Below are 22,994 nucleotides of genomic sequence, written 5' to 3' on the forward strand. Positions count from 1 at the left end.
TCTTTTGTTCTTGGCTATCTCTCCCTCACCTACAAGAGTGTGTGGTCCAAAGGTGGTACTGAATTGAGGGTGTGTTCAAGAACGAACAGGTGGAAAGGAGGAAGGATGTCATTGTTCCATTCTGAGGACCAGGACTGGTGTTCCTGTTGAGGATCCCCATGATTCTTAGAGGCATAAACTGCCGTTATTGCCTGGCACAGTTCTCAGGAAGTCTGCCCACCCCTTCAGAAGTGCAGGCTTGATGTCAGACTTGCATAATTGAGGAGCTCTCAGCACACCCACAATGGCAGAGAGAGAGTCTCTCTATCTTAATTTAAAGCGCATTTTAGAATCTTAATGGGGTGGGAGATCATTTTTGAAGTACTTTGCTCCTGTTCCATATGACCAATGATTTTGAGTTTGGAAGTTTCATTTCATAAATCAGTTCTGTGTCTCCTTTAAGCGGATGGGTAGCAGTCATTGCTGCCATTGCTAGGAGCTCATCACAGTATTGCCAGTTAAACAGCTGCCTTCCAGAATTCACCTGCATCTGCGAGTTACAGAATCAGAAGCCATTCTCATGCTGTTACTAGGGAAAACAGGTGCCTTGTCAAGGGAGCTTAACATTAGGTATTGCCTGAGACTGGCCACCTATGGTTGGAAGAAAGCTAAGTTGTAGCCTTGGCTACAACTGTCTTTGGGACAGAGGGCATGCTTCTCTCCTGGGCTGCAGCATTTACCCAGTGTCACCTGAGGCTCCAGGGAGAGGTCCTGCTGTAGGTGGGCACCCCAGTGGGGGCGTGGGCTCCCGGGGGTGGCTTCCTTCCTTTGGGTGTGTGTTACCAGTCCTGGGCCTTTTTGTTTGTATTTATTCTTTCCACAAGCATAAGAATAAGTCTGTCTTAATTAAGTTTCCTGGTCCCACTTGATCATGTGTCCAAGAACAGAGTATGTGGTAGGGGCAAAGGACAAACTGTGGCGTAAAGACCAGTATTTTGGTAGAAATTGCCAATAGCTTAAAATAATTATGAAGATTGTCTACATGACATTTAGTTAAGAAGTCAGGTATTTTTAATAAGGAAAGTGTATACTCTAAAAACAACACATTTTAAGTTAAGGTCTTTATCAGGAAACTGAGTCCACCCTATATGAAAGTAATTTTTCTATAACTAGAGCTAAAAGAAAAAGAAGAAACCAAAAGGATGCTGTAGTTTTAAAGTTAAACCAATACCTGGATTAATTGTCAAACAGAGGAAAACTTTCTTGGTATGGGCCGTGGAAGAAGATTCTTCTGGTCATCAGGCAGCCAAAGGAGTGTTAAAGAGGAGAGCAATGTCTCAAGAGAATTAATTCTCACTAAGCCACAGCGTAATTTTAAAAATTAAATGTGCAGTTAAAGTTATTCTTGGCATATGTTCTTATTTTCCTCACAGATGATCTCAGTGTGTAGCAAGGATACATTTTTAGGAGGATTGGGCGCTTTCCATTTCTTTCATTTTTATTAACATTTAAAAATTATTTTTCTTCGGCAGTAATATAAACACATAAGACTACCACAGAAAATTCAGTTTTCTCTACACTTACAATGCTAGCATATTCTGTTGGATAATAAATGTAACTCGGGGGTATCCAAGTTGGTTCATTTGACACATTACTGTCCAATAGCACATTGTTATTAGCGACTGGTAGCTGTGTTGTCAGCACTCTGATACCACTGAACTGAACTGTAATAACTAAGCTCTGCTTCCAGAAAGATCCGTGGACAAAAACCATTGTGGTTCCATACCAGGCACAGAAAGACAGGATTTGGGGACCAGTTTAGAGGCCTAGGTTCGGGACTAGGCATGGAGCTAGGTGGTGTTGACTGACAGTGTCAGCATTTGCACTGAGCTCAGGGATATTGTAAGCCAGGTGTCTCCTGAGTCTTGGACAAGTGCCCTTTATAAGTTTCACACTTTTCTGGTCCAGGGGAGGAGACCAAGGTCATGATCTCTCAGTAGCCCCTTGTCATAGATGCTTCTTTATGTTTTGATTTCATTGAAATCCATTAAAAAGTACATATGGTACATATTTCAGTTTGCAATTTTATTCTGAAGCTCTATTGTAAACCTCTGCCCTCGTTAAATTTTAACCTGATACATGTTAGGGATTAATAATTGTTGACTTGAATGTAATTATGGAGAGAAAAGGCATGGGATGTTTTGAAAAGAAGAGATCAAGAATAAAGTGCTTCTCTTGTGATCCATTTCTAAGTTTTAGGATGATAGGTCGGGCCGACATTGGTACTAAACATTTTGTAGAACCATGCTGACTTTCACAGGTATCTATCCTGTAGACGTTTATGTGCTAGGCCTACTGTTAGGCTTTGTGAAGACACAAAGGTGTTAAAACTCTGCCTCTCCCCTTGGAGAACTCATATTCTAAAAAAACTTTTTTTGGAGGTCTTCATAACCTTATTTCATCTCTTAAATAAGTATGCAGTGCCAGCAAACTGTGTCTGCGGCTTGGACTTCAGCCTGGTTCTAGGTAAGGTTCCTGTCATGAGGAATTGTCCTGTAACTGAACCTGTAAAAGGATTTCCTAGACAGATCCACCCTGATACAGAGTCTTTGGCCTCTTGGGACAGTTTTAGGATCTGGTACACAGATCACAAACCCCACTTCGGCCATAGCTTGCTGGGCCTTTTGACATATATGGGCTGCCCGTATGTCGTTTAAATTATTTGAATCTGAAAATCAGTTGAGGAATTATTTGCCATTGGCTCTAGGCATTTGTTTTAGTCTGAAATGAAGGCAGAAATAGAAGAGGATCTTTTGGGATCTTATGCCTGATGTTTTTACTTATTTACTTTTCATTCATTTACTTCTTTTAGAAACTTTTTCAGTGTCCCAAGCACTGTGTAGGGCAGTGAACAGGAAGTGGACTAGAATAAATTCCTTGTTCTCAAAGAAGTTAAAGAGACAAATCCAGTATTATTCACAGGGTACTTATGGGAGCCCCTGGGGTGAATTCTTGCAAACTAGGGGTAAAGAGAAAGTTAGGGGGTTTCCCAGCTGACTGTTAATAGGTGAACAAGAGCCAGGCTCAGGATGATGGGGGGATGGGTAGCGTGAGAAGGTTAACATATAGAGATGTTAAATGTTGGGTCTAGCTTGAGCAAATAGTTCTGAAACAACTGTGTTTTTGGACATTTCTGGAACAGGAGGTGGAAGAAGATGAGATTGAAGGTAGAATTAAGGGATATATGTCATTGTAGGCTCAAGTCTGTGAGCAGTGGGAAGCTACTGAAAGATTTTAAAGAGGGGAGTGGTATTGTCCAGGAATGTATTGTAGGTAGAACACACGGGGAGGGGAAGCTATGTTGGGGAAGAGATTGGAGGCAGGGGGCTTGGTAGGATGCTTTTCTCAGTTGAGTGCAGTGATCCAGAAATACAGAGCAGCAGCCTGCTTTTAAAAACACGTTGAGCAGGTAAAATTGTCAGGGCCCGGTGGTGGATTTGCATGTGGAAAGGAGGGTTGAGGGAGCGTCCAGAAGGAAGCTCAGAGTTACTACTTGGGTCATGAGCTATAACAACAGGAGGAGTGCAGGTGTAGGGGTGAGAAAATGAGTTCAGATTCAGTGTTTTGAGTTGGAGGTGACTGTTTACACCCAGATGGAAATGATCAAGAGGCAGTTGGAAACCTGGGCCCTTGGCCAGGGATGAGTTCATCTACAGTTGGGCATATGGGAATTTGAATTTGAAATCCGAGTGTGAGACTGAGAGAGGAGCTTGAGTAGCTCCAGTGAAGTGAAAGCCAAGCTGAGGGCCTGGGTGGCCAGCCCTTTTGGACACAGATATGTCAGAGGTGTTAGGAATGCGGGGCCAGACTTCTGGAAGACTCTGTGGTTCTTGCCTCTACCTCTTGTCTCTTTGTTGCAACTGCTAAGCCCCTTGTACTTAGAGAAGTGGGGGCCTCAATTCAGCAAATCCAGAGTTCCGATATCCTTTCTGAAGCAAACAGCATTGTTAACCTTTTCCATTTTCTCTCTTCCTATAACCTCTGGGGACAGAATTATTCCAGTCCCATTTCCACCTCCTTGATGACATCTGTTCTTTTTTCCTTCTCAGCACGTACGTCTAAGAACTGTCCATGATTCCGCCTGGCCTCCTCTTCTAGTGCCTGCAGCTCTGGTGGTCTCGCTGTGGGACTTGGCTCCCAGAGCTTTATGTCTGGTTCTAGCCTGTGTTCAGAGTCACTCCACTTCCATCTTCCCCAGTTTTTTTGTTTTGTTTTGTTTTTCTTTCTATGTGAGGTTCCTAAGAGCTCTTTGAAGTCATAAATTCCTAAACTCTCCTTTGCTCCTAAACTTGCTCCCACTTTTGCTTATGAATTCCATTAATTGCTTCAGCTCAAAACCACTAGATGCTTCTCTTTTCTCTTCTTTTTCCTTATTCCTGCCTCCTTAAGCAGTGATATCCCGTAGAACATTCTGTGACCATGGAAATATTCTATAATGTCTCCAACATGGTAACCACTCATTACCCTTGGCTGCTTAGGACTTGAAATATGGTTAGAACAACTGAAGAATTGAATTTTGAATTTTATTAGATTTCAATTAATTTTAAATTTTGAAAGTTCCATGTAGTTTGTGTCTACCGCATCTCAAAGCACAGCTTTAGATAACCAGTTATCAAGAGACCCTCCCCAACTTTGTAACCAGTTTTGTCTTCCCAGCCCAGAAGGGGCTCTCTCCTTTGTTCCTGCTGAAATTGCTCCAGCTGGCTTCTCTGCTTCATTTCTTACTCATGTCACATATCCCGCACAGTGCTACTAATTTTGCCCTCTCTTAACACAGCTCTGAGTGTGTCAACCCATACTCAGAATCCTTGAACGACTCTCCATTGCTGCAGGATGAAATGTAGCCTCTTTAGCGGGGCAGCCCTGTTGCTCTTTATTCAACCAGACATATTTTCTACCTGGTTGGGACCCTCCCCTGTCCTGTGATATTTCAGTCCCTATCTTTGTCCACTCTGCAGGGACATGGCCTTCCTGCTTCTACCTGCCTCCTTCCATACTTTCCTCAGGACCCAGCCCAGTGCCACCAGCATGGAGAACGGTCCTCATTTCCCTCTGCACTTAGCCCCCTCTCAGCTTCCAGTAGCACTTAACAGGTTGCTGATATAGACTGTAAGATCCCTATGGGTGAGCTTTGTATCTGTTTGGTTTTGTATTTTCACAAACGCAGCAAGATTTTTTTGAATTTGTTAGATGTTAAGTAACATTTGTTGAATAAACAGAAATAAATATGACTTTGCATAGAAGCGGAAATCCTTATTTCCTTACCTGGAGTCAGAGATAGTCCTCAAGGTGGTTTTGTTTTGTTTTTGGTGTTAGATTGGTTTTTGTTTTTGTTTTCTGGTGGTTACTGAGGGTCTCGTCCAGGACGATACCCTGAAAGGGGGATGAAGGGAGACCTCAGGTTAGGGGGAGGCGGTTGCAAGATCAAGAACCAGGCCACGAGTCATGAACGTATGCTCAGTGGCTTCTTTCAAGGCTGAATTTATATTGCCCTCACTGGTTGATGACTTTGCTAACACCACTTTATAACTGGCCTTATTCTAAGGACTCTGGAGTAAGTTGATAATGATGAAAAGATTTCTATGTCTAATATTACCTTATTGTACTAGAAATAATTTTTTTATTAGAAATACATCATTTAGTACTATTGAGTATAACTGAAGCATTCGATCCTCTAGGCTCTGCAAGGACAGATATCAAGTCAGCAGGTTGCTGTAGAGAAACTGAAAAAAACAGCGGAAGTGCTTTTAGATGCTAGAGGATCTCTGCTTCCAGCCAAGAATGACATCCAGAAAACACTGGGTAAGTGTTTATTTCCCTGCTTGCTTTCTCACAGGTAGATTCTCCATGAAGGTGTTCTGAAACGGAGAACACACTCACGGGTGCGTATGGTGTTGCTTCTGCCCTTTCCCTGTGAAATAGCGCTTCCCTGTCTCGGAGGAGCATGCCTTTTGGGGCAGGTATATTGGGAATGGGGGTTGTATATTTTGACAAGAGTTTGTTTAAAGTCTATTGTTATATTTAGAAAATGTAACAAAGACTCACCATAGAAACAAACACTCACCATAGAAAGCAGGACGTGAGATTTTTTTGGTGGAAGGCATTGGGCAGAGTTAGACTCTAAACTTATGACCAAAAGAGACTCACAGAGGTGTCTTTATAGAAAGCAGAAGCATGGCTGGCATGAAAAGACGTGCTTTAAAACACGTGTTTCCACCTCTCCATTTTCTGGAAGCCTTTGAGTGGTCTCACAGGGCTCTAATTACCCCAGTTTTCTCCGTTGATACTAGAAACTTGTACCCATTCATAGTGGCGATTCTGTGCCCTCACGTTAGAGTCACTATCTCTTGAGTGAAGAGCTATTGCACGATCATATTTAGTTTAGATTAAATTCACATTGGGGTATCAATAAATGTTTGCTGCCTTACTGTATTTTCTGCATTGGTTTGCTAATGTGTAGTTCAAGGTTATTACATATTTCTGTGCATGAAATAAAAAGCGTAAGTTTTATAAGATGATTGGACCTGTGTTTCACACCAAAGCATGTGTGAGTTAAGATCTGAGCAGAAATTTTAAATGAGGAGAAGGATGAAACTTTTTTTTTCTAAAACCAGTCTATGGAAGGAAAACTTTTTTTTTCATTCTTAAAGATGGCTTAACTTTTTTGAGCATGCATCCCTGTCAAAAAAATTTCAGCATATACCCCATGTATACATGTGTATTTATAAGATATACTATCTTATCACATTATGTGTGTTATAATTATAAAACACAAGAACATATCATTTAAAAGCACAAGATAAAGGTATGAATGGAAGTTCTAATATTTTGTTCCTACATCCCAGAGCACCATCTTGTCATCCCACATTGGCAACCACTGCTCTAAGGACTTGGGCATGGAGATTTGGAGGAAAAGGAAGACTGTCATATATATGTGCTTCTGTTATTTGAAGAGGCATTTTCCCCATTGCTAAGGGTACATAGTTTGGTTTTTATTGGCTTAAAAATCCACATGTTATACATTAAGACTTTAAAACTTCTATCTGGCATAAGTTTCTAGGACTATGTGAAAATACATTTAAGATATAAAGGAATTTCTCTAAGCTCTATCTGACCTCTAAGAAAACCAACCACTTAAAAAAATAAGTCTTAGAGTAGATCCCATTTTGTACCTTTTTCTTCTAAAATAATATTTACTTAGTAAAAGCAAGAATTCACTTCAGTGACAATATTTCGTCACTAAGAAATACAAAAATAATAACACTCAAAACGTGCCCATTCAGTACAATAGCTGACTTTGCTGGGGAAAGCACTGCTCAAGGCTAACTAGATTACCGATTTACCCTCCCACACATAGAACTGTCCACCTGAGAGGCAGCTTACCTGCTAATCCGTCACCTCCTATAATTCAGAGTATTTTCTCTGTGACTTCCAAAGAAGGGCTTATGTTTGAACTTGCTTCTTGTTTTGTCTGCTGATAGCATATTCAGTGCATCTCCCGGACACCCCCCGCCCCCCGCCCTGCTCTGCACTCTTCCGGGCTTCATCCTGTTCTCTGACAGGACCATTGACTGTCGCCTTAAATTAGCTTATCTTAACCTCTCAATTCAGTGAAAATTTGTCAAAGTGTTTTTTCATGATACAGTAAAATAATCAAAGACAAATATTGCTTCTATAGATTGTGTTCCATGGGCCAAAGAGAGCATGTAAAATGTTTTCATTCTTAGGTCTTTGCCGTCAAGAGTTTTCTAACTGAACATACAATATATCCAACTAAAGCATTCATAAATAATTAAAATGTTTTTCAAATTATTGGACAATAAGTAATAAATTGATGATTTATTCCAGAGAGAGATTAATTCATGAAAAATCACTATTCTTTGAACTTCTCATAGGTCTGCAGTATAGAATGTGGGATGTTAAAGTATAGAACTTTGTGTTTGAGTGAAAACTAGGCTAGAACAACATTTTAACATCTTAAGTCTTCAGAATTGAAAATAAGGTTAAGCTCATCTGAGGTAGGTCAACCTATTAACCTTATTTATTTTTCCCTTTGGTCTGCTGTTAAACTTTTCACATAAATTCTATTTATATTTTAGAGTCATAATCTCAACCTTTCTTATTTTCAGTGGATTTTCCTGATTTCTTTTCTCATTGTATATATCTGTTTTCTCATATGTGCATCTGTCAGTTTCTGTGCTTTCAAGTACTTTACTTAGACTGTGAAGGTTGACAAAAGCTTAAGTGTGTGTGTGAGAGAGAGAAAGAGAGAGAGAGGGGAAGGGAGTATGTATGCTATGCACAAGGGAGAGATAATTTTTATATATAAAGGTTAATTCTTGATAAATTTTTTTATAGCTGTGTATTGTCCTTGAGAATAGCTGTGTATGAGTGTCACCTTTTTCGTTTTTCCATGTAGTTAGCTAATAGTATGGCTAATTTGAAAATGTCAGATTGCGAACCAAAGATTGGCTGTTTAGACTGTTAACATTTTTCTGGGGCACTTCAAATGTTTGTGCATCCCAAAAGTTCTTTTTAAATGCAGATGACATATATATCAACTATTTTTTAAAAAAATACTTCTTTTTTTTTTTTTTTTATATTTCACTGAGATCTTTTTCTTCTTTTGTTAAGGTTTTAGATGGTGCCCTGATTTCGCATTTTGAATTTATCATTTAAACCTCTTTTTTTTTTTTTTTTTTCCAGTTTTGGTGTGGAAATTGTGTGAACCACCATAGTGTATTTTTGAAAAGGAATAGGGCAAAGAGAGCTTTGTGGTTAACACTTTCTGATCTTTTTGGGCTAGATGACATTGTTGGGAGATATGATGACCTATCCAAGTCTGTTAACGAACGAAATGAAAAACTGCAGATAACCTTGACCCGCTCACTGAGTGTGCAGGATGGCCTGGATGAAATGCTGGACTGGATGGGAAATGTGGAAAGTTCTCTGAAAGAGCAAGGTCAAGTGCCCTTGAACTCTGCTGCTCTCCAGGATGTCATCAGTAAAAACATTGTAAGTGACATTTGATAAGAAAAAAAAAAAAAACAAACAACAACCACTTAAATAGTCCCAAGGATGGGTAAATTGAAGATAAAACTTAAGGATAAAGAAAAGAAAGGTTCCTGAATATAACTTTGAAAAGCAGTGCTTGCTCTGAGACACATGTGTGAAACAGTTTTTCTCTGAAGAAGTAGAGAGCGTGCTTTGTATACTTTCTCACAAATGTAACTCATTACAGGGGGCTTACACATACCCGAGGCCTATCTTGTTTATCACAGCTTCAGCCAGCTGCACACGAGGTTAATCAGATCAATCTTGGTGTTGTCTAGCCTTTTAAAAATTAGGACCTTGGATAATCCCTAGGCTCTGTTAAATCCCAAGGGTTGCCAAGTAGCAGCCATCTCCTGCCTTGCCTGGGCAACCTGACAGCTGTTCGCCATTCTGTCCTGAAGAGATTTGGGATGGTGTTCCTCAAGGGACAGATCAAACTTGTCAGTCAGCCCCAACACTTAACTTTCCTCAGTCACAGGTTGTTCAAGCTCATGTGGTTATGTATGGTCATTTTTTAACACTCTCTGACATTGTTTGTAAACTTCATGATGAAACATACGCAATATTTGGTTCATTTCAGATGTTGGAACAGGATATCGCAGGTCGACAGAGCAGCATAAATGCCATGAATGAAAAACTGAAGAAATTCATGGAAACCACAGATCCATCCACTGCCTCCTCACTGCAAGCCAAGATGAAGGACTTGTCAGTCCGATTTTCAGAAGCAAGTCGTAAACAGAAAGAAAAACTTGCCAAAATGGAAGAGCTAAAAACCAAAGTAGAACTCTTTGAGAACCTCTCAGAAAAGCTCCAGACATTTTTAGAAACAAAAACTCAGGCTCTCACTGAGGTTGATGTGCCAGGAAAAGATGTTACTGAATTGTCTCAGTATATGCAGGTATGTCTTCCTTAATATTCACGAGGTTGATAAGTGTGTGAACACTTGAGACCAGCTCACACATATATTAGCAACATGAAATTTGCAGTCATCATTTTCGTTGCTGATGGATTGGTAAGGATCTGTCCTTTCCCTACTTCAAAAATCCCAAACCCCATCTTCCCCTTAAAGCCTTTGCTCATTGATTAGAAATGAACACTGTTTCTCATACATACACTTCCCACATATTAAAGATGATGTAAGTATCATATGCCAGAACCCACAAGGAGACAGACTATAAAGAATGCATTTTTAAATTAAATAAATTTACTTGCGTTCTCTTCCAGACCGCCTAACTGCCTGTGTATTTATATTTAGAGTACTGACCATAGGCAGGATCATTCTGTGAAATTCTGAGTAGAGCCATTCCAGTCCCATACGCACCTCTTGATAGAATGCCATCCAGAGATCTAACATCTTAGATTGATTAAATATCCATATGCTTTGTAGGAATCAACTGCTGAATTCTTAGAACACAAGAAAGATCTTGAAGTTTTACACAATGTTTTGAAGGAGATATCTAGCCATGGCTTGCCAGGTGATAAGGCTCTGGTTTTTGAAAAAACAAATAATTTGTCAAAGAAGTTCAAGGAAATGGAGGATACCATCAAAGAAAAGTAAGCACCACTTAAGAAACTGGATTTTAATCTACCTAAAACTTAAAGAATGAAATATTTTTATTTGCTCATATAGAAACTTGAGACAAAACTTGTGAATAAGTATAGGGCTACTGGGGCGCCTGGGTAGCTCAGTGGGTTAAGCCTCTGCCTTCGGCTCAGGTCATGATCTCAGGGTCCTGGGATTCAGTCCCGCATCGGGCTCTCTGCTCAGCGGGGAGCCTGCTTCTTCCTCCTCTCTCTCTGCCTGTCTCTCTGCCTACTTGTGATTTCTCTCTGTCAAATAAATAAATAAAATCTTTTAAAAAAAAGTATAGGGCTACTTTGTAAGTGCTTTTATATTGATATTATTTTCCTATTAAAATTGAGTGCATTTTTGTTAGAATATTTAGGATGGGAATTTGATGAGTCTAACCTTAAAATAGAAAGCATTATGTAGAAAATAGTGGTGGTCATGTATTACTGAAAATAATTTAAAATCAATGTGGTCTCTGAAGCCTTTGGCAAATACCACAGTTTTATTTGCAAAAGCAGAAGTAACCTTGAGAGATAGCTCATAGTTCATTGCTTTTGGGGCTTAATTCAGAAAGTGTTCAATTTCAATATAGTTTCTGATGGCTTTTTTCTTTTTTTGGTAAAATAGTTTATTTTTAAAGAATTGTAGGTAAGAAATAACTCCATGAACAAGCAAGATAAGAAACAAGAGAATGCATCTAAGTTGAGCTAAAAAGCTGTACAGGGATAAATCTTGTAACTAGACTTCTCTCTCTTTCTGATCTCATATTAGTGTAGACTATACCTCTGGTTTTTCTATAGACCCCACAAAGATAGAAAATAGTTATCTTTTAACTCTTCTTTATTTCTTCAGAATGCTCTCCCTAAAACCTTTGAACACTCTCTACTACTATTTCCAGAGCTACATTTTTCATCTTGTCACTTAATATTTAACTCACATCACATGGAAAGTATATTCTTGGTTTTCTGAGGTGAACTCTAGGTGGTTTCTTTTTCCAGAAGGGTCCAGTTTTAAAACCACGTAGTCATCAGTAATTAGTCCAGCTGCAGTGGGCCCTTCTGTGCCAGTATTCCACACACGGAGCACATGGACACATGCCATCCACATGCCACCCACATACCAAATGGATCTGTCCTCATAGCTGTTAATGTACTGGGCATGTGCCCTCCCTCCATGGTGCTTAATATGCAGAAAGATCCATATGGTTCACTGTGGAGTTTTCTGAGTATCTGTCGGGGAGGCAGTCATTAACATTCTTTAGTCCCTTGGTCTCACCTCATGTTTGAAGAGTTCAGTCTGGACTCTCTGAAGCACCTGGTTTATCCATCTGCTTAAGTGACTGTAGTGTCGTGTAGAAACCACTAGGTGGCGGCATGGTTTCCTCAGATTGGTGATTTGTAAGTGTTTCCCTGCTGCTTCTGTGCCTGCTGGCATTAAGTACCATGTAAAGTGGACAGATCAAAGCTTGCTGAATCTAAATAATGTTAAAACTGTTTATATAGCCTTAGAGTTTATGTAGCATTATAAAGTGCCATTACTGTATGGGTTATGGATTTCTTAACTGCTCCTGTCTTTGTCTATAGATTGTGCCTAAGGAATAAAGTAGTTGATTTCACTTGGCACCTATGAGACATCGCCTCCTTTTATCCAGGGTTAGAGTTTGCATGGGGGAAGTTTTTCTCCCCTTAATTGTAGGGCCTGATACAGGAATAATAAATTTATTTACTAGTAATTATTCCTTTGGAGTATTTTTCTTTCTGTGGCTTAAATTCTTCAATAATTTTTGTTATCTAGAAAAGAAGCTGTATCTTCTTGTCAAGAACAGATGGATGCTTTCCAAGTTCTTGTTAAGTCACTGAAGTCATGGATAAAAGAAACAACGGAAAGAGTTCCCATTGTGCAGCCTTCTTTTGGTTCAGAGGATTTAGGAAAATCTTTAGAAGAAACTAAGGTGAATTGTTATCTACTACTAATTTCTTCTTTGTCCGTGTGAGTAATGGGAGGTAAAAAGACTATTATTTCTTTTCTTTTATCTAGCAAGTTAGATCCCCATTTTATCTTCGGTATATTTTGGTTATATTTGGAAATCATGACATAGCTTTGATCCTTTCAAGGAAGAGCACACATTTTGAGTTAATCTGCTTTTTAAAAGATTTTAATCTGCTTTTTAAAAGAGATGTATTAGTGAGTTGCTGACTGTTCTAGTACCCAAGTTTTCTTTCCCACCAAAGATCTACTTATTTTCAGCGAGTTTTTTAATACTGCTTCTCATAGTGTTTTGTAAAGGATCCTGCTCTTCAAGTCAGTATTTAACTCTAGCTCCAATATATCCCTGGAACCAGTATTTGAAGTTAGAAGTTGTTTGAATCTTTAGTAGAGATACTGCACAAGTCTTCTGTCATCTGATGCAAGTTATAAAATTTATGACCAGTTATGGTAGTTCTCCCACTCCAACCTTGTGGAGGTGCATGCTGTTAAAAATTCATTGAAGTATTGGGGATTAAAACTCACTATTAAATAGAATTCTGAATTCCCTTTTTTTTTTTTTTTAAATCATTTCTGGCACATTTCTTTTTGTAACTTGGCTGGTACCAAGTGCAGTTTTCAGACTGACAGTTGACAGTTAGTTTGGAACCCATGGCAGCTAGATATAGCCTGACTTGCGTTGTGGCTAGGAGCAGAATGTCGGACGGATCATACCTCACTTCTCACCACTAACAGTGTTAACAGTCACCTGGGCTGTTAGAACACCTAGGCATGGTGCCTTTTTTTCTATCCACTCCCCCACAAATCAGGACCCACAGTCATTGCTTTAAGATATGTTTAAGAAATTGAATTATAATGTATAACTTTGAAAATATTATGAAGATTGAAAAATACTGTGTTTTTATATCTCAAGAAATTACAAGAAAAGTGGAGTTTAAAAACACCAGAGATTCAGAAAGTAAACAACAGTGGGATCTCATTATGTAACCTAATCAGCGCTGTGACTACCCCCGCGAAGGCAATAGCAGCCGTGAAATCAGGTATGTGTTTTGCTTATATCCATGGCAGACCCTCTAAGAACTGGGTCCACCCATGTTACTTTTGTTTCCCTTAATCTTTAAACTAATGCGTAAAATAAGCTCAGAAATACAAAGGGAGAGTGACAAGAAAGATGGCATCTATATATGCCCTAAAAGTATGTTCCATGCATGGAATAGTATCTGTACTAATCAAATTTCAAATACCTCTTATGGTTCATTTTCCTAGAAACTACAATTAAAATGTAGCCAGATTAATGTGTAAGAATAAGGAGGATTGTATTGGGGAAGAGGAAAGATCAGATTCCAATTTGTTTTCTACTTTAATTAATGGAGATAACTCAAATTCTACTTGAAATATTTGATCAATGAGTACAGTTTCCTGGGAAAGGAGAGGTGAGGGAAGGAAGTAGCTCTTTTCTGTAGAGTAGATCTCTGTATTTTGAAAAATCGCCATCTATCTTATTTTCTACAGTGTTCCCAAAGAAAATTATATAATGGGTTAGCCAGCGTATTTAAATTGTAGTCATGATTGAGCCACTCAACAGAAGTGGGGAATTAGTAATGATTCTTTAAAATTAATTTAAGATGTGGATATGTGTTTAAGTTTAAAACATTTATATTGTTAATATCAGGGGTTTCCCTCCCCACCAAGAATAGATGGAGGCAGATCGCATATCTTTATTCTGAGAGTCTCTGAGTACCCTCTGTGGTTTTTCTGCTCCGCCCAGCCCCCCAGCTGCCCCTATTGTGAGATTGGTGTTGCAGCTGGGCCTCTTGCAACCGTTTATTCCGCTCTATTAACCCCATTTCAGAGCGTACTTATATTTATATGCCGTGATGATCTCTCCTTTCTCTTCTAATCAGATTTCCTGAAATGTCAAGTGTTTTGTTTTTTAAAGAAAGGGAATTCTATTGTGTTTTTAGTTCTTCATGTCCACTTTATATTTGTAATAAGTAAGGTTTTTGTTTCTGTTTTTCCTCCTACTCTTGATAACTATCAAGCACAGTAGGAATCAGTCTTGACTCAGGATATTTTCACTTTCAACCGAAATCCCAATGTCTGTGATTTTTTTTTTTAAGAGACAAAAATCAGATTAAGATTCAGATATTTAAATATTCCTGTTTAAAATTTGTCCTCCTGTGGCTAGTTTTAGGAAATGTCTTTGTGTTTTGTAGATCGGCAGCCAATGCATACTTGCCCGATAAAGTCTAATTGAGTATTTTAATATTCTGCTTATGAAAAAGGAGCCCAGGCTAGATGTTTATACAATTAAAGAGAAGTACTAATTACTACTTACTGAGTAGTTTCTATTTGCTAGGCCATCAGTTAACTGTCTTTACTACACCACAGTGGCCTCGAAAGTTAGGTATTATTATCCCCACCAGCATGGTGGGGTGGTGATTAATTTATCCAGTCACTCAACTAGTAATTAGTGGGGCTGGGATTTAAATTCAGGTGAGTCATAGACCGAAGTCTGGGCATTCCTAACCACTGTGCTCTTCTCTCTCTGTGTTGGCAGAATGTGGGTTTTAGTAATAGGGTTTGTTTGTTTTCCTTTTAACTTTTCATGTCTTTGTACCTCTTTCTGCTTCCATTAAACCCATAATAACACTGTGTAACTATACCAGACAATTTTCAAATCCTTAAGTAAGGGCTTGTCAGTCATTTATGCTTCATCCAACACACACAGTGAGCAACTTTTGAGCTTCAAGGACTTTATTATTAAAAGTAGCAGTAAAGCAATGCTATCACAAAATTGTGTAATACTTAATGATGAATGTATACAATCTAAACTTATTAAACTTTAATGTTTAAGGTGATCACGTCACCACTTTAAGAATGAATGTTACGTCCTTTAGGTTCTTTTTGCATCTTTGAATTCCCTATGGTTTACACCAGAGTGCTTAAGATACAGGGAACCCTCAAAAGTTTTCATGGAACTAAATACATAATGCTAAATTTGATGCCTAAAATCTATATAAATGAGTCATATCTAGCCATTTTATATAATTATATTCAAATTAAGTTTTTTCACAGTCCCACATTGTATCACTGCTGTGTATAAGTGTATTAAACTGGGAAGTAAGTAAAAAAAAAAAGAAGAATGAATGTTATATACCAGAAAGGATGTATAAATAATGGACCTTTGTTTGATTTAGACATTGAATCAATATTTGATATTTTCAAATAGTAATAACATTTTTAAATGATTACTGTTTATGGGGTTTGACTTAATGCCATCTACTTACTATTAATGTGTAGAAATACTATAGAAATCTATGACTACTTCAGTGTTACTATTTTTACAGGTGGAGTAATATTAAATGGTGAAGGAACAGCCACAGATACTCACGATATTTTGTCAAATAAAGGTGAATAGTAACTTAAGTGCTTACGATTACAGTTAATTTTGGTTTTGCTTTGTTTTTTTTTTTTTGAGAGAAAATCTTTTTAGAGATGAACAATAGTTATATTGAAATGTCAACTTTGAATTAAAACAATATTTACTTTTTAAAGAGAAGGAGAGAAAGTGTGATTGGGGGAAGGGGTAGAGGGAGAGGGAGAGAATCTCAGGCAGAGTCTGCAACAACTGTGGAGCCTGTCTTGGGGCTTGACCCCATGACCCTGAGTGAGCTGAAATTGAGAATCAGACACTTAACCAAATGAGCCACCCAGGGGCCCCTAAAATGATATTATTTTATATCATAGTAATTTCCTCATAAGTATATTTATATCACATTCCATGTAATTTTGTTCACCTCAAGTTAGTGAAATCTGGTAGTTTGGTTTGGTATTTGGTTGTGTTTTCTTCTTTTTCGTTAAATAATCTAAGATATTTTGTCACTTGGAATAATATTCTTTGAGGTATTTTCTTGAGTTTGATTCCTAAGGACTTAATACATAGCATTTCATGGCTTTGGTTTCCCATTCCATTGAAAAATCTTTTTCATTTCACTTGTATTATGCAATGTACCTAAATCGTTAGTTATTAAATAGCATTATAAGGTAGTTCTTTTAGGGTTTTTAATCCTTTAGTTCTAAAAAATCTATGACTTTATCATAGTAGGCTTAATATGGACAAAATTGAAGGGAATATCACGTAAAGCAAACTTTTATTTCTAGAGCTTTCCTCTAAACGTCCTGAAAGTGTATGTGTCTGATTTTCTCTTATTTTATTTTATTATTTTAAGGATTGACATCCATTAAAAAGGATATGACTGACATAAGCCATGGTTATGAAGATCTTGGCCTTTTACTTAAGGACAAAATAGCTGAACTGAATACCAAACTCTCCAAATTGCAAAAGGCTCAGGAAGAATCCAGCGCCATGATGCAGTGGCTCCAGAAGATGAACAAGACTGCGGCCAAGTGGCACCAGGCACCGACACCGACAGACACCGAGGCCGTGAAGACGCAGGTGGAGCAGAATAAGGTACATCCTGCAGACACATTTCCTGAAGACCTGAAAGAGAACAGACCAGCATCCAGATCGGAGGCCTGGGCGTCAGGACCCATGTTTTGATTCCCAGCTCTGTTACCTTCAGCAAATAACTTGCCAGTTTTGCTCAATGTGCCTTTCTGTAGAAAGTGATGATCACAGTCCCGTTTTACACATACATACATTATAAAATGAGCCAAATATTGGGGCATAAGCACCTTTGCCACCTTTATTTTTTAAACAGCTTTATTTTTAAGTAATCTCTATACCCAATGTGGGGCTTGAACCCACAACTCTGAGTTCCAGAGTCACATACTCCACCAACTGAGCCAGCCCGGCGTCCCAACTTGGCCACCTTTAAATCAGGTTAAGTCTTGGGTTTTAACCAGTCAGTTATTGGAAAATATTTATTTAGGTATATTAGGGATTTGTTCTGTCCAACATAAAATAGGATAGCTCACACTTTCCCTTTGTTTAATAGGTGGCATTTCTTTCTCCATCTGTCAGGATTGGGGAAATGATTTTACACTGTGACAACAGTGGCAAAAATGTCTATGTTTGAATTCTATAGCATGTTACCGAGGACAGTGTTGATTCACTAGTAGATTCTCAAAGCTGACAGCCTTTATCAAGACTGATTTTCTTATCAGTTACAATATTATTGATGTCATCTTCCTTTTTTCCAGAGGGATTTGTTTAAGAATAACAGGAAGTTCTTCCCAGCTCCTGGGGACTAGAGTCATTTTCTCCCTAGCTCTAGTGTTCCTCTTTCGGATTCCTTTATCAGATGGTTGAAGGCTGCTTCCGAAAAGGAGAGGAGAATAGTTAACTGCTGAATTCTGGTCCCTCACCCACTTCAGCAGTCACAGTGGAAATTTTCATCTATTACAGTTGTGTTTTTGTCTTCTGATGTTGACATACTGTAACAGTTTTCTTCCCCTTGTTTAGACATTTGAGGCTGAACTGAAGCAAAATGTAAACAAGGTACAGGAATTGAAAGACAAATTGACAGAGCTCTTGGAGGAGAACCCAGACACTCCTGAGGCCCCCAAGTGGAAACAGATGCTGACGGAAATTGGTATGTCACGTCACTTATCCCAGAGTCTGTGAATGAGGAGCACAATCATTTTTAAATCATAGTCTTTATCAGAAAAAAGTGTATCCACCAGCCTCAGTTATTTTTGAATTTGCTTTAATGTTTCATGTTTACGATGTTGCAAATTTTAAAATGTCATTTCAAATTATAGTATGCTGGGACTGGGCATATCCTGTATTTATCTTGCTAAACACCGTAACAAAATTTATTTTTATGAAGAGTGTAGATACTAGTGAATAAAATGCTGTGCATCAAGTACCATGTTTTTGTCATTTTTTTTACTTGATTTTTGGTGTTTCTATTTTTTATGCTTTATTATATTTTATTATATATATTATATTTATTATATTTATATATATATATAAATATTATATAAATTTAAATATTCCTTTAAGTGTATTTTTTTTTTTTGGTCTGGAAAAGGTAAGCTCCCTTCTCCTCCCTGGAGTTCCTTCAGGGGACTCATTTGGCCCCTGCTTTATGTTCTTCTCTTCCCCAGTCAGGGAAAGGGTTAAAAAGTGGCTCCCCGCAGAAGTCTGCTAGTTTCCATTCTTCATCTAGAGTTACCCTTTCATCTCCATCGTGTCCCTGTGGAAACTGTTTCTCATAAACACAGAATTCTCTTCCCAAGTCCTTTTAGTTTATCACCCCTTCCCATTATTATGATAAGGGAAATGCATGTAAGACAATGGTACTAATTTTCCCTACTTCATAATATTGTTTGGAAAATCCAACGAGTTAATGTGTGTACAGCTCAGACAGACTGTACCTGGCACATAGTAGGTGCTGCGTGTTCACTATGATTATAATGGTTATTTTACGATCAGTTGTTCCATTATGTTGAGCTAAATATTGTCCTTCCATTAGAGTCAGATATGCTATGATAAATTGAAAAAATCAGTAAGTATGTTTTAGTTTGAAAAATGTTATCCTAAGGAAACTTAACTTAGTTAATCCAACCGTAGACTCCTGTTGCATTATAATTTATTTGTCCCTAATTCAGTGGCTCTCACCTGGGATAATCAGAATTACTTGGGGGATGGTATTATCAAGGCATTTTAGAATAGGAGTTGAGAGTGAAGAGTATTTCAAAAAAGCTTCCTGGTAAGATTTTGGTATTTCTTCCTCTCAGTTCACTTTTTGAATTGCATTATTTTTGTTGTTAGATTGTGTCTGACTAGAACATACCATATAGAATGATGTCATTAGGTACGTTTTAACAGATTGGTTGTATTAAGAGTGGCCATTTATTGTATTGTGCTACATGAAAAAAATCTGTCTGATCAACTAATCACACTCATCAGTGACTATTTATTGAGTGACTAATATGTTCAAATGCTGGTCAGTAACTCTTGGCTTCAGGGGACAAACTGTTTTAAGGGTGGGAACAGCAGGAAAGGATTCCTAGCAGAGGCATAAGGTCTAGTGGAATTGTGACAGAAAGATTGAGCTGGGATACATAGAGAGGGAGTAGAGTGTGTTAGGTAAGGGCTGGTGTAAGCAGAAGCCTGTTTGGATGGTAATTGTAGGATCAATAGGACTCAGAGTTTTCATCTCAGGTTCCAGACCCTCTAATATTACTAGACTAGGGTCAGTTTTGTGGGAGGTCTTGAATGTGAGCAGAAGTCTTCATATTTTATCATCTAGGTGGTGACAACTTAGTTATTAAAGGATATCACAGAAGCGACATATTTATGTTTTAAGGAAGTTATTTTAGAACCAGATGGGTTGCAGCTGAGAACCACTAATTAATTACAAGGAAACCAGTGAGAAGTCTAGTAGTCTAGGATGATAGTTCTCAAAGGTGTGCTCTGGGGAGCAACAGCATCAGTATTGCCTGGGAACTTTCTAGAAATGCCAAAATTTCAGGCCCCTCTTCAGCCCTATTGAGTCAGAAATTTGGGAGATGGGGCCCAGCAACCTGTGTTAATCCCTCCTAGTGATTCTAGTGCAGCTGAAGTTTGAGAACCACTAGTCCAGGCAAAACATGAGGAGGACCAAAATGGAGTTAGGGCACTAGGAATGTAAGGGATAGGTTTAAGGCTTTATGATCAAGAAGACAGGAGTTAAGAGAGTCATGAAAGAACATTCTGAAGTATTGAACTTCAGTGATATGGAAGAGAGAATAACCTTTCAAAGAACTCTGAAAATCAGAAGAATCTACCAGTTTTGATAAGAAGAAAAAGTTGTTTTTAGTGTTTAAAGGGTTGATGTGATTTCCTAGAGTTGTGACTTCCAAGCAAGCAGCTAGTTGTCATTGCGATTTGAATAAAAGAGAATTGGCGTAGATCTACAAATGTGGGAGTCATTTGCCCGGCACTGATCATTGAAGATTGGCTATTCAAAGAAAGGGTTAATGTTCCTTGTTCTAGTGGGTCAGTTACAGTTGAACAGAGAGACTCTATAGGACTTCTAGAAGAAATAAGGGATTGCTGGATCCTGTTTGCCTTAAGGAATATTACATATTCTACATATTCTTCTAAGGTCAGATTCAAATTTTTCTTATACTTCAGTTGACACACAGCTCCAGGACCATAAAATCTGTATCATTAAATGCAATTAACTCTTAGATTAGGCTTTAGTCAACTGTGTAACTCTACTGTGTAAGTAGAGTTACAAAGACCGAATGATAGCCATTATGTATCATTTTGAGTCATATCCTGCGGTATTCACATAGACAGTGATGTTAGATGTAGAAATACCAAACACCAGTTTCATCTTTTATCTTTTTCTTTTAGATTCTAAGTGGCAAGAACTCAATCAGTTAACAGTTGATAGACAACAAAAACTGGAAGAATCCTCTAATAATCTAACCCAGTTCCAGACTGTAGAAGCTCAGTTAAAACAGTGGCTTGTGGAAAAAGAACTGATGGTCAGTGTTCTTGGGCCCTTGTCAATTGACCCAAATATGCTGAACACACAGAGGCAGCAGGTGCAGGTGAGTGGTGTTCTGTGACTTAACAAGACAAATGTTTTCATTTCATTACATTCATTTCATTACATTAGCTTTGGAAGTGTATTTGTGATGCTTCAGATGCCCATAAGATACCGTTCTGAGGTTAGAGGGAAACCCCCAGAGTACCACAGCCAGGAGGCATCCCAGAACAGTCTCCTGAGCCCATGAGTGGGTCAAGTCTCTTGAGCATTTCAGTCATCTTGTGGTTTGTGCAGACCCTGTTAAAAAGGGCCTTCTTTGAAATATTAATGTGATTGTGTAACTAATAACATTTTTATGAGAAGCTGGTATGTGCTTTTTATTGTTTAGAAATTACTCCTTTGAGGTTTTATTCATTTTGATTGTGGTAGAAGATAATGAAACTTGTAAAACTCATGCAGTATGCCCCTGAGGAGGTGGAGAGACAGAATAAAAAGGAGAGAAAGAAGAAGAAAAACAAAGAGGGAACCTTGAACCACACATGGGTTAGACTGGTCTAATTATAAAGTGGATGAACCCACGAGGAGAAAAAAAAAAATCCCTGAGATATGAGTCAGAGGTACAAGCAAAAGCTCCATCGTGGTGCTAGTCGGATTTCCCTGCATCTACTATGGTCTCAGAGCCGTGTGGCCAGTCTTGTATATTGAAAATACGAAGCAATCTTGGTCATTGAGAGTCAACATGTCCTAGCTCATATATGTTCTTAATCTGAAGAGAATGGAAGCAAAGTATCTGGGGAAAAATTATTGCCCCTAGTCTTGGTAGTCTCCCTGAGAGAGATGAAATGTACAAACAAAGGGAAATTTCTGGATCACTCATTGTATAATGAGAGTCAGAGCTGAGCCTACATTCTGAGCAATGTGATTTATTGGCTAAAATTTTTATAATAGAGACCATTCCTCTTTGGATTAATTTAACATATTGCCCTGCCCTTGAAATAAAAACTAGGACAACAGGAACTAAAAAACAAAAGCAAACACTAGATAGATAAATACCATTTCTGTCTGTCTAAAAATGTAAAGTTCCGTTTTCCATAATCAATCATCCAATAACTTGGGTGTTTATTTGCCCTCTTTACCTCTTCGCCTTAGATTCTGCTGCAAGAATTTGACACTCGGAAGCCTCAGTACGAACAGCTAACAGATGCTGGCCGGGGCATCTTGAGCAGACCTGGCGAACACCCTTCTTTCCATGGGATTGTGAAAGAGCAACTGGCAGCTGTGACCCAAAAGTGGGACAGCCTCACGGGACAATTGAGCGACAGATGCAGCTGGATTGACCAAGCCATTGTTAAAAGCACGCAGTATCAAAGCCTGCTGAGAAGCCTTTCTGATAAACTGAGTGACTTGGATAATAAAGTCAGCAGCAGTGTGGCTGTGAGCACACACCCTGAGGCTATGAAACAGCAGTTGGAAGCAGCTCAAAAAGTGAAGCAGGAACTAGAGCAGGAAATGAAGCAGATAAAAGTGGCCCAGACCCTCTGTGAGGATTTGTCAGCACTGGTGAAGGAAGAGTACTTGAAAGCAGAGCTTAGTAGGCAACTGGAAGGCATCTTAAAATTATTTAAGGATGTTGAACAAAAAGCAGGTTTGTCTATCTTTGAATACATGGATTTTCCGGAAACGGAGATCAGTATCGTGCCTCTTTCCAGGAGGTGGCCCCAAATCTAGGACCCTGAGGGGCCTCTGCCCTCCTTGAGAGCGCAGAGGAAGGAGGGGCCACTCTACTGAGTGCAGACACAGCTGTGGGGGTAACGCACAAACAATGGGCAAAAGTCACATAACCGTGGAAATGTCAGATATTTCAAAACGGTCTTTAAAAGATGTCCGTTAAT

The 22,994-nt window shown here is 38.6% G+C and overlaps 1 protein-coding gene across 19 annotated transcripts in view; it reads left to right on the forward strand.

Annotated features, from left to right (window-relative positions):
• DST (dystonin) overlaps positions 1-22,994 on the forward strand; it is a 472,092-nt gene that overhangs the window by 352,789 nt on the left and 96,309 nt on the right. For all 19 annotated transcript variants that reach the window (XM_059400215.1, XM_059400198.1, XM_059400206.1 and 16 more), the window contains 11 exons: positions 5,718-5,841; positions 8,846-9,054; positions 9,674-9,991; positions 10,481-10,647; positions 12,458-12,614; positions 13,563-13,689; positions 16,000-16,062; positions 16,882-17,123; positions 18,078-18,207; positions 20,964-21,163; positions 22,252-22,747. In XM_059400215.1, coding sequence (XP_059256198.1) covers positions 5,718-5,841; positions 8,846-9,054; positions 9,674-9,991; positions 10,481-10,647; positions 12,458-12,614; positions 13,563-13,689; positions 16,000-16,062; positions 16,882-17,123; positions 18,078-18,207; positions 20,964-21,163; positions 22,252-22,747 — 2,233 coding nt within the window. The remainder of the gene's footprint in view (positions 1-5,717; positions 5,842-8,845; positions 9,055-9,673; positions 9,992-10,480; positions 10,648-12,457; positions 12,615-13,562; positions 13,690-15,999; positions 16,063-16,881; positions 17,124-18,077; positions 18,208-20,963; positions 21,164-22,251; positions 22,748-22,994) is intronic.

The sequence above is a fragment of the Mustela nigripes genome, chromosome 5, assembly GCF_022355385.1.
Source record: "Mustela nigripes isolate SB6536 chromosome 5, MUSNIG.SB6536, whole genome shotgun sequence".
Taxonomy (NCBI): domain Eukaryota; kingdom Metazoa; phylum Chordata; class Mammalia; order Carnivora; family Mustelidae; genus Mustela; species Mustela nigripes.